Genomic DNA, 10983 nt, shown 5'->3' with positions numbered 1-10983 from the left:
GCAGGGACAGCTCGGAGGGTGGAGGAAGCGGCCACAAGCCGAGCAACTCGGCAGCCTCTGGGGTCAGAGGAGGAACCGGTGTTCCCGGGGCCTCCAGGGGCAACGCGCCCTCTGACACCTTGAGCTCTGCCCTGTGGGACTCCTGGTGGGTTTCTGGACCTCCGGGACTGTGAGAGGAGAAACTTGTGTGTGCGAAGCCCCGAGCACAGCCCCCGCCGCCCGGACCGGGCCCTGCCTGGTGGGTGGGCCTGCCACGCCGCGGCCGGTGCTTCTGGGCCAGTCCCGCTGCTCCGTTCGGGCTGGGCGCCCCTCTCCCAGCCTGTCCCAGGAGACCGCCTGGCTGTCTCTGCTCTTCAAAGCCCCTCACCGCTCCTCCCCAAAGCCTCCTACGCTGTCTTGCACCCAGTAGGCGCTTAATAAACGCTGGTCCAATGTAAATAAATCTGTGTCTTTATTTCCATCTATAGCAGTTGAGGGGAACAGACATTTGACAACAGTAACTGCCGGCTCCTGCGGCCCTTGGGTCTGATGGCGGAACTGGACCCCCTGCCCCGGGGCCAGCCGAGTGCCGGTCGGAAGTGGGGGGCAGCCGGCAGGTTTGGCTGAAGCAGAGGGGTGCTCGGCACCCACCCTGGGGCAGGAGGCGGTTCTGATCTGACCATCCGGCAGCCCGAGAGAGGCCCCCTAAAACCAGGGGGCCGGATGCCAGCATGGTGGGCAGAAGGCACTGGGGGGTTCCAGCTTCTCCGTGGGTCCCCGCTCTGGTCTGTTCAGGGCATCCCTGCCCACGTGGGGCTACTCTGGCCTCCCCGGCTTTGCCCTGTAGAAGGCACCCAAGTTTTTACATCTTCAGCTCAGCTCCCACTCTGCACGGCAGGAGCACTATTGTTCCAGAGAGGGAAAGCAATTTGTCCAAAGTCACACAGCAATTTGGTGAGTCTGAAAACAAGCTGGACGATCCCCATCAAGTGCTGCTTCCAGGAGACGGGGGATCTGGGTGCGTGAGGCTGGCGTCCCTCCCGGCGCCAGGACCTCGGGCTGGGCGGGCCAGGGCTGGGCGGGCCAGGGCTGGGCACGGGCGCCGCCACCGCCTCACTTGAGGTTGTGTTGGCTCTCGCGGTGCCGCCGCAGGTCCACCTTGCGCTGGAAGCCCTTGGTGCACAGCTCGCAGCTGAAGGGCTTGAAGCCCGTGTGCTTGCGGCTGTGGGTGATGAGGTTGGAGCTCTGGCTGAAGGCCTTCCCACACACCTGGCACTTGTGCGGCTTCTCGCCTGCGGGGCAGCAGAGACTGGGTCAAGGCCTCGCGCGCTGGGCCTGCCGCCCCGACGCCCTGCGGAGGTTCTCCAGAACGTTCTTGCTTTATCTCACTATCAATCCACACGGACTCCGACACCCACGCCCCCCGCTGGACTGGACCCGGGGCAGGGCGGGGCAGGGACCGGGTCCATCCGGGTTGTCAACCTAGGATGGCTCCGGGCTCAAAACAGGCTCGCAGGTAGCAGCCGGGGAGTGAATGAGTGAACGAGTGAATGAGTGAATGAGTGGAGGAAGGAATGAGTGAAAAATCCCCCTGCTAGCCTCACTCCTGCCCGGAGACCTGCACTGCCAACTTTGGCTGTTTCCTGCCGGTGTTTCCTCTAGGTATCAGGTGAGCTTAAGGAGCACACCGCATCTAGCCCTCCCGGTGGAGGGGACCCCCGCCCCCCCGCACATAACTCGACCCCACTGTCCTGAAGACCCTGGTCCTGCTGACAGTGAGAGGTGGGGGCATGCGGGGGCTCTGCCAGGCCGGGCGGGGTGCCGAGCGGGGTGCCGCGCGGGGTGCCGCGAGGGGCCGGCGGCCTCACCGGTGTGAATGTAGGTGTGCTTCTTCATGTCCGACTTCTGGTGGAAGCGCTTGCCGCAGAACTGGCAGGGGTAGGGCCGCGTGTCCGAGTGGATGAGCAGGTGGGTGGACAGGGTGGACGAGCGCTTGAAGGCTTTGCCGCACATCCGGCACTCGAAGCTGCGCTCCTGCCGGAGGAAACGAGGCCCCGGGGGGTCAGGCGCAGGCGGGGCCTCGCGACCCAGGATGGCCAGGCTGGGTGCAGGACTGGACCTGGCCGGAATCCCCTGAGGAACAGGACACTCCGTTGGGGTGGCCTTGAGGACAGGACCCAGGGTCCCCCAATCCTTCTCCCCCACAAGGAGGGGCTGAGACTTGGGGCTTGAGTAGTCAGTCTCCTGTGGGATTTTTCCTGGTAACTTCCACAGCATCCCCAACAAAATACATGTTTGTTGACTGACTGGTGGACCGACCGATCTGGGAGTTTTTTTCGGGGATTCACATTCCACATCCCTGAACCCAGGGCGAGTTCCCCGGGGTGGGGACGGCCACGGGCTGCTCTGTGGTTTGGGTAAGGGCCTGAATACTCGAGGCCTGAGTCTGGCTTCTGCTTCTTACTAGGCACGTGACCGTGGCATGTTTTTCAGCCTCCCTGAGACTCAGTTTCCTCATCTGCCCATTGGAACAGTCACGGCCATGACCTCAAAGGGTCGTTGGGAGGACTGGGGTGCTCATGAACGCGAGCTCTCACGATCCTTTGCTGCTTCTCCCGCCTGAGACTTTCCTACCGACTCAGGTGTCAGTGCTCGGGGCTGCGGCGGGCGCTTTTCGAGGACGGAATGCTAAAGAAGGGTTTCCTGCCTCCGGCGGGGCTGCCTGCAGCGAGTGCACGGTCAAGCCCGACTCCAGGACGCCAAGGTGAGGACACAGGCCCTGACCACCCCCCCCGCCCCCGCCGCCCCGAGAGGCAGGACCGTTCCTGTCTCCAGGGACCCGCCCGGGCCAAGAGACTCCTCCGGCTTGGCCCATCGGGGGGTGAGGGGTGTTCGCAGTGGGTACGGGAGACTCGGAGCGGGGGAGGCAGGCAGTGAGGGGCCCCCAGGCTGTGGCCCCCCGGGCCTCCCGGGAGCGGCGCGGCGCGGGAGGGCAAGCGGGGGCGCTGGGCTCGGCCGGCGGCCCACCTGGGAGTGGACGTGCGTGTGCTGCTCCAGGCTCACCGCGTGGCCGAAGGTCTTGCCGCAGACCTCGCAGGCGAAGGGCCGGGTCCCGCTGTGGGAGCGCCGGGCGTGCACCTCCAGCCCGTGCGGGGTGGAGAAGACCTGGGGGCGGGGCAGCGCGTGAGGCCAGGGGGCTGTGGGGGAGGGGCCGGGCCCGGGTCCCAGGGCCGTGCCCCACCCCCCGCCGGCACCCCACTCCAGCCGTGGGGGGCGGCCTGCAGAAGGAGCCCTGGACCGCCGGTTCTGCCGGCCGGTGCTGCGTGTCCTGGGAAGGTCCCTTTCCCCGTGTGGCTGGGTTTCCTCTGAGTAAAACGGGGGCTGAGGGAATCTGGAAGCCCCCCTGGCCCCGCCTGGAGGCCTGGTGGCTAAGAACCAAAGTCGGCTGGAGCTGGCTTTGAACCTGGTTCTGAGGTCTGCTTGCTACGTGCTCTCGGGCAAGAGACTCAGCCCTGTGTCCGTGTCCACCTCCCGGGGACCGTGGGTGTCAGGAGCTCAGCCTGGGGCCGGGCACCGGGCCAGGGCTCCAGGAACGGTGACGGGGACGGTGTTGTGGATCCCCGACCTGCCTGCCCCCCAGGGGGGCCCAAGCTGCCCCGGAGCGCCCGCCCTGAAGCCCCACTGTGTGCCCGCCGGCGTGTGCCGCAGGCGGAGGCAGAGCGGACCTCGAACCCCCCGCCGCCGCTCACCTTGCTGCACTTGATGCAGTGGTACGTGTCCAGGCCCGGGGAGTAGCGGAGGCTGAAGTCCAAGGGCGGCTCGGCGCTGGGCACCAGGGGGCTGCCGTACAGGCTGACGGAGCGCTCCAGGAAGGCGGACTGCATGGTAGAGGGGGCCTGCCGGTAGCTGTGGCTGTAGGACGAGGCCAGGGCGTCCCAGGAGAAACTGGGTTTGTAGAACGGGGGTGAGTCGGAGTGGGGCGAGTCCCCGTCCTGGGGCTGGGGCGTCACGGCAGGGCCTTCTGTGGAGAGGGGGACACGTGCGTGGTGGTGACTCACTCAAACACGGAGCACCGACTCCCCGCCGTGCGCTGGGGCTGGTTCGGCGTGTGAGCCCCAGGCACTCGCTGTGGGGGAGCCGGGCTCTCTCAGCGATGACCCCCCCCAGAGTGCCCCCCACCACATGCCACTTCATCAGCCCGCCCAGCTGCTCCCTCTGACCCCCTTGTCGGTCCTTCCTGACCCCGAGACTCCAAGGGCCCCTGCTCCCAGGAGCCCCTCCCCTCCCCGGCCCTCCCTGGAATGGCGGGGGTGGGGGGTGCTGTCGGGCCAGGTACCTGGTGCCGGGACCATCCTGGTCAAGCTGTGGTCCAGCCCCAGCTCTGGCTCCCGTTTGAGGTCGGTCCAGTCCAGGCACGGGTTCGGTGACAGGGCGCTGAGGACGGGGTAGCTGCTCGGGGCCTGGTCCCTGATCCCTGTGGGGAGACAAGACCATCAGTGCCCCTGGCTGCAGCCCCCGGAAGGGAGTCAGGGGCAGGACCCTCCCCAGGAGGAGGGGGAGGCAGGCGCCTCTGGCTGCTCATACTCAGGGGCTGCGCCCAGACAGGGGAGCCCTAGATCAGACCCCGTTTGGGACCCACACGTCCTCGTCCGCAGCCACGGAGGGCCGGCCGCACCCTGAGCTCTCCTTGCCGCCAGGGCTCAGAGAGATCGGGACATTCAGTCATTCGTTTATTCATTCATTCAGCCAATGCGACATGGACTGAGTTCCTCCTGCCCCCAGACCCAGAAGGCGGGGCAGAGAGCCTCTGTAGCCCTATCACAAGGGGCAGGGAGCCGGGAGTGGGGTGCAGCGGGGGCAGGCCTGCGCGCCCCCCACTTACCCAGGCTCGGGTCAGGGGGCCAGACTGGTTCATCGTCCTGGACGCGGGGCTGGTGGTACGTGTGCGCCTTCTTGCTCTTCACCAGGAAGGAGCGTGGCATCGTCCACGTGCGCCCCCCCCACCTGCACGGGGAGAAGGGAGGACGCTGAGGGGGCGGCGCCCCGCTGTGTGGTAGGGCCGCCTCCTGAAGTCAGAACGCCCTGTCCTGGGCGGAACAGCGTCCACCCGAGACCTGTGACTGCGACCTCATGCAGAAGCACGGTCTTTGCAGGTGCGGCCGAGTTCAGGTGAGGTCACGCTGGACTGCGGGGGTGGCCCGAGGTCCCATACTAGTGTGAGAAGTGGGGGACTCGGGCACGCAGACAGACACACACAGGAGAATGCCCCCGGAGGGAGAGGGCAGAGGTTGGGGCGCAGCGGCTACAAGCCCACGGACGCCCAGGATTGCCGGGGGCTGCCAGCGGGAGGAGAGAGGCGGGCAGCCCGCTCCCTGAGCACCCGCAGAGGCCCGGCCCTGCCGCCACCTTGACTTTGGTTTCACAGACTTCAGACCCCGAGAGAATACCGTCCTGTCGTCTTAAGCCGCCTGGTCTGTGGCACCTGCCGTAGGGCAACTGTAAACCCCAACCTTCTCCCTGCTTCTGGGTAGGAAACGAACATGCCAACCTCTAGAAAGGCCCAGGACCAGCAGCCGCTGCCTGCGTGCCCGAGCCGCCCCAGGAGCAGCGGAGGAAGCGGGGGACTGCACAGGTGACACCCTGTGGGCTCACATCCAGGGAGACGCATTGCATCCTGGTCGGCCCGGCCTCCAACGGTCTCGGAGAGGGGCGGTCTGCACTCAGGGTGTGGAGTCAGAGGCTCCTGAGTCAGCATCCCAGCTCACCTGCTGTGCAGTTTGGAGCAGATACTTAACCTCTCTGGGCCTGTTCCCTTTTCTGTGAGACGGGCACCCAGGTCTCGAGGGGGAGCCCCCCCCGCCCCCGCCCTGGGGCTGCAGGGCAGATAGGGCCAAGCGCGGGAAGGGGGTGACGCCGCTCTGAGCGGCTGATAAGGCCCGGGCGGCGGGCTGCTCTCTGGGGGAGGAAGATTAGACAGGGCAGCCCGGAGTCCTGCCTGCAGAGCAGACCCGGAGAGTCAGTCACCCCGGGGATGGCCCTGGCCAGGCAGAAGAGGGCCCCCAGCTGTGCCCAGAGTCCCCGGCGGCCTCAGGAGTGTGGGCTGTGCCCCCCCCCCCGACCTGGGGCCAGCCCAGGCTGGGCCCTCCTTGCTGTGTGCCTCAGTGTACAGATCTGCTAAATGGGACCACAGCCAGGCTTCCCGGGATCGCCGGGGCAGGAAAGGACCCTTGTTTATCGCAGACAAGCGTGCGACGTGCCAGGCGTGGTGCCCAGGCTGCACGGCTGTGTGCTGTCCGGCCTCACCGCGTCCCGTGCCCAGGGCTGGCCCTCACGGGCACCCTCGGAGGGCGGGGGCCAGCCCCGAGGGAGCAGGGCCCCACCCCAGGCCCCTCCGCCGCGGGCTCTGAAACGAAGGGGTTGGGACTTGAAGGCCGCTGTCAGATTTTGACCTCACGGGGCTGCCCAGGCTGGCCGGGCAGCCCGCGGCGGCCTTATCTCCTGGGGACAGTCTCTTCCTGCCTCCTCCCCTCCACCCACCCAGGGCTCCCCGCAGCCCCCTTCCTTCCCCCTTCTGGCTCTGGGCTGCGGGGAGGAACGCACTGAAGCAGACCCTGAGCAGTCTGAGAGGAGACCCCTGCGCCCTGTGGGAGCCTCCCAAGGCCACGGTCAATCTCTCTTTCAAACGACTTTGCCTTTCACGCGGTGTTTCATAGTAACCCACCGGAGCTGAAGGCAGGCATTAAAGCCCGTGCACTTGAACCCCGGAGTTCCTCGCAGCCTCGACCCGCTGCGTCTCAGCTCTGCTGACCCTGACCCGAGAGCCGAGTTGCTATCACCCCATTTCGCAGAGGGAAACGGAGGCCGAGAGCCAGTCCCAGGGCCGAGCGAGGGGGAGCAGGCGGGACATGGTCACCCAGCCCCAGGCTACCAGGGAAACAGGACAGCATTTAAAGCTCCCTGGGTATCACCCAATCCGACACGCACGGGGCAAGGGGAGCCGTGATTGTCTTCCTGGGTCCCAGGGGTAAACTGAGGCCGGGAGAGGAGCGCGGCCGGCCAAGGCCTCTCGGCCAGGTCGGGCCCCTGCGTCCATGCTGCCAGCACTGCAGGCGGAGGCTGGTGGCTGGAATAACCCAATTGCCCTGATCTTTGCGTCTTTGCTGGAGCCCAGAGGCCCCACGTCAGGCCGGGAAGAGTTCCGATGAGAGGCAGGTGAGAAAACAGGTTTGCCGTGGGAAGCTCTGGCCTCCCCTCGGGCCTGGGGCCCGGGGAGGCGCCGGACAGACGAACAATGACGCTCTCAGATTCACGAGCTCGCCCTGCGGCCTGCTGCACCCAGAGAACTTCCCTTTGACCCCTGTTACCTGAGTTTAAAAAAAAAAAACCCAAAAACAGGAACCAGTCACCTATAGGGTAGTTAATTAACAACGACAACTACGCCGTTTTGATTCACAGGAACCCGTCCGGGAGACAGAGGTGTGAGCAGAGATTGTGAAAGACGGCTAAGATTTCTTCATAAAACAGAGACCTCGATGGTATCGGGCTCCGGAAAGAGACCCACTGTTAACATCTCTCAAAAAAACCCCAATCCTGATAGAGGGTCCCGGCCCTGAGTCAGAATCTCAGCCAAAACGTCGGAAGCCGGCCTGGTCGGGGCGGCGGGGGTGGGGGTGCCCGGCACCCCGACTCCCAGAAGGAGCTGGAGCCGCAGGCCCGGGATCCCCGGGTCTGATTCTGTGACCTCGTGCGGGACCGCACCGGCCGCCGACCTGGGGCTCGGTTTTCCTGTCTCTCGTGGGGACGGTTGGACTAAGATTTCTCCACTTCCCTCTCGCTCTCGCATCCCACGCGCCGGCCGGCCGGCCGTTGCTGCCGGGCAGCATGGCACGGACCCACCTCGTCTGAGAAGCGCATCCCTTGGGTTCCCCTTTTGGGAGGGTTGGGCAAGACGGCTGTTTCTCGGCGGCGGCGGCCGGAGAGGACCCTTTGGACTTCCTGGTGCGTGGAGGCGTGACTTCGGGGGAAACACAAACAAACAGAAGCCCTTTCCAGGTAGGAGGAGGGGGAAGTGGGCCCCAGCCACGGTAGGGGAGGAGGCGCTGTTTCCATCTGAAACGTGGAAGGCGTTCTCAGGTGTTTCTCCCTACGTTCAGAGAAGGCAACGCCAGAAGCGAGTGAAGCAGCCCCGGCTGGTGTGGCTCCGTGGACGGAGCGCCGGCCTGTGAACCGAAAGGTCGCCGGTTCGATTCCCAGTCAGGGCGCATGCCTGGGTTACACACCAGGTCCCCAGTAGGGGGCGTGTGAGAGGCAACGGATCCGTGCATCTCTTACGCACTGATATTTCTCTCCCTCTCTTTCTCCCTCCCTTCACCTCCGTCTAAAAGCAAGTAAATAAAATCTTTCTTTAAACAAGTGAGCGAATCGATTTCTGGGTGCACCCCCAAAGGAACTGAGAGCAGGGGCGCGAGCAGATACCGGCACACCCCAGTTCGCAGAGGCACACGCACGACAACCGGGGGGTGGAAGCGACCCCAGTGTCCGCCAGCGGATGGCGAATGAATGCGACACCTCCGTCCAGGCGAATGCTGCTCAGCCTGAGGAAGGAAGGGACTCCTGACACCGGCTACGGTGTGGGCGAAAGGGGAGGACAGTCTGCTGAGCAAAACAAGCACAATGATAGAGGATGTCGCAGGGGGACAGAACTGCGGGTCTACTCATACGCGGTGTCTCCGGCAGGCGAGCCCACAGAGACCGGGAGGAGAACGGAGGTCTCCAGGGGCTGGGGGCGGGGCGCGGCGGGTTACTGTTTAATGCACAGAGTTTCAGTCTCGCCAGGTGGAAGCAGCTCTGTGCTCTGGGGGGGCGGGGGGGCAGCAGCGGCTGTGCGACCGTGTGGGTAGGCTTCGTGCCGCGGAGCCGCCCGTGTAAAACCGTCGGTTTCGTGTCAGGTCTGTTTTATCTCAATGAAAACAAAAGTGAGTGAGTGAGGCACGTCCTGAGCGTTTCTGAACGGGAGGCCGGGACAGCTCCCTCTGGTCTGAGCTCCTGGAGGACACATGGCCGAGAGCCAGCCTCTGGACTGAGGGAGAGAGGGGCGAGGCTTCCCGCTGTTTCTGGAAAGGGGAGAGAGGTTGGGTCCCAGGGACGTGATCAGGCTATCGTCCCGGCCGTCTGGCCCCAGAGCCGTAGGGAGGAGTCCTCGTGTTCTCCACTAAGCAGCCCCCATGACCCCCCCATCCTCCTAAAAGCCCCCAGAAACAGGTCTGCCCCGGTTTTGAGCGGCCCCACCCATCACAGTGAACCCCAGGAGCTTTCTGACGCTCTCCAAGAACGTTCCGTGGGGAAAGCAGCATGAGTCGGAGCTGGAAGGGACCTCCCTCACTCCCTCCTCTCACCCGCAGAGCCCCTGGGCGCCGGCTCTGAGGACAAGGGACCTGCCACTTCCCCGAGAGCGAAGACCTCTTCTCACAGCCTGCTGGGCGGCGCGCCAGGAGCCCAGCAGCGCGGGTGAGCTCAGCCGGCTTCTGCCCGGGACTGCCAATGAACCCTGTGCCCCCAGATCTCACAGAAGCCCTGGGCTGTTCCCCAAAGAAAAGTACAGAGGCACCTGCCCACCGCGACCTCGCGGACTGGCCCCCCCCACCCCGCCGCAAGCCCATGTCGTCAGAGCGCGCACCTCACCCCGGCTGCCCAGACTCCAACCTGGGTTTTTTTTCCCCCCTAAAAGGTAGAAGAGGCTGTGACCCCAGTTCCCCATCTACGGTCCGACTGCTCCTGGAGGCTGGGGGGAGGTGGAGAGGGCAGCCGCCCCGGTCCCCTCAGCAGGCTCGGTGGGAGGGCACCCCACGTAGCGTGGGGGAACTCGGGGGGCCGTGGGACTCCCTCCAGCGGTCTCTCCATCCCAGGCTGGCTTATACATGGAGAAGGGCTCCCAGTACCCAGGGGACTGGATGGTTTGTGCCCGACGGGGGACCCCAACTCAGGCCCTCAGCCTGTGTCACGCCACGCCACACGGTGCCCTGCCCGGGTCCTTGGGGCCGCTGGGGTGTCGGTGTGACACTGTGTGGGCAGGCGACCCCTGCCAGCGAAGACTGAGTTTTGGGAAGGGTGGTGGCGCTCCCGCGCCGGCTCCCAGCCGCCACTCATTGCCGCCTCTCCCCGGGCTCGGGGCGGGGGCGGAAGGCCAGGTCCCCCTGGGGAGATTCGGAGCCCACCTCACCCTGTCTGGAACGGCCGCGGGGACCAGGGCACCCGCCTGGAGGCCAGACCGGCAAACGGAGGCGCGGAGGCGGGGGCGCGCGGCCCTCCCTCCGCACTCACCTGTCCCGTCCGGTCCGGTCCCGGCGCCGCGGCGGGAAGCTCGCTGCTCCACCCCGTCCACTCGGTGACTCTCTGCACAAACAGATACTTCTCCTTTTTTTTCTTCTCTCGCTCTCACTGGTTTTTTTCCCTCCCCCTCCCGTTCCCCTCCCTGATTTTCAATCTGATTATTTGTCAAAATCTGGCGGCGAGGGGACAGCCAATAGCGAGCGAGCGGGGCTGTATTTGCTTATCAAAGCCTCCCAGGACCGGGCTCCCCACGCGCTGCGGACCCCGGGCTCCCTGCGGCCGGCCCCCGGGCGGCACTCGCGCTCCGGAAAAGTCTGAGTGGCGTCGGAGGCAAAGACAGCGACGGCTCAGTTACTACATTTTAGAGATTAGAGTTGAATGGAAACATTTACTGATTTTGTGTCGAGAACTTCTTTCGAGGTTTTTTTTTTCCCTTCTTTCTTTTTCCTTCCTTCCTCCCCTCCTCCCCTCCTGCGCCTTTTCTTCTCCCGCCCGTTCGACAGCCCCCCCCCCCCCCCGCAGGGAGGCACTCGGCTACAAAGCACTTGGCTACCGAGCAGTGGCAGACCCTCTTAGAGACACACCCTTCTGTCCTCGCAGAGGTCGCAGAGGTCGCCCTTGAGAACAAAAGTCAAATTCACGCCTCCCTAGACGGGACCCTGGACGGCGGCGGCG

General features: G+C 65.3%; 1 protein-coding gene across 1 annotated transcript; it reads right to left on the bottom strand.

The window, feature by feature from the left end:
- Positions 1 to 455: 455 nt before the first annotated feature.
- GFI1B (growth factor independent 1B transcriptional repressor) lies at positions 456 to 10362 on the bottom strand. The gene is made up of 7 exons (XM_045846370.1): positions 10300 to 10362; positions 4862 to 4983; positions 4316 to 4453; positions 3729 to 4000; positions 3007 to 3144; positions 1848 to 2013; positions 456 to 1271 (listed from the first exon to the last, which is right to left on the bottom strand). Exons 2-7 carry the CDS (start codon positions 4959 to 4961, stop codon positions 1093 to 1095), a joined length of 993 nt encoding a protein of 330 aa, XP_045702326.1. The 5' UTR covers positions 4962 to 4983; positions 10300 to 10362; the 3' UTR covers positions 456 to 1092.
- Between the last annotated feature and the right edge of the window lie 621 nt (positions 10363 to 10983).

The sequence above is a fragment of the Phyllostomus hastatus genome, unplaced genomic scaffold (genome assembly GCF_019186645.2).
Source record: "Phyllostomus hastatus isolate PE091 unplaced genomic scaffold, TTU_PhHast_1.1 phas_contig_495, whole genome shotgun sequence".
NCBI classification, from domain to species: domain Eukaryota; kingdom Metazoa; phylum Chordata; class Mammalia; order Chiroptera; family Phyllostomidae; genus Phyllostomus; species Phyllostomus hastatus.
The sequence above is the reverse complement of the archived record's forward strand: the minus strand, read 5'-3'. Positions and strand labels throughout refer to the sequence as shown.

Excerpts from the sequence above, each read along its gene's own strand:
- GFI1B (XM_045846370.1), bottom strand. The coding sequence starts at position 4,961 with ATGCCACGCTCCTTCCTGGTGAAGAGCAAGAAGGCGCACACGTACCAC. Across the intron at positions 4,454-4,861 it reads GCCCCCTGACCCGAGCCTGG|GGATCAGGGACCAGGCCCCG; the intron begins GTAAGTGGGGGG and ends GTCTCCCCACAG. Across the intron at positions 3,145-3,728 it reads ACTGCATCAAGTGCAGCAAG|GTCTTCTCCACCCCGCACGG; the intron begins GTGAGCGGCGGC and ends CCCCGCCCCCAG.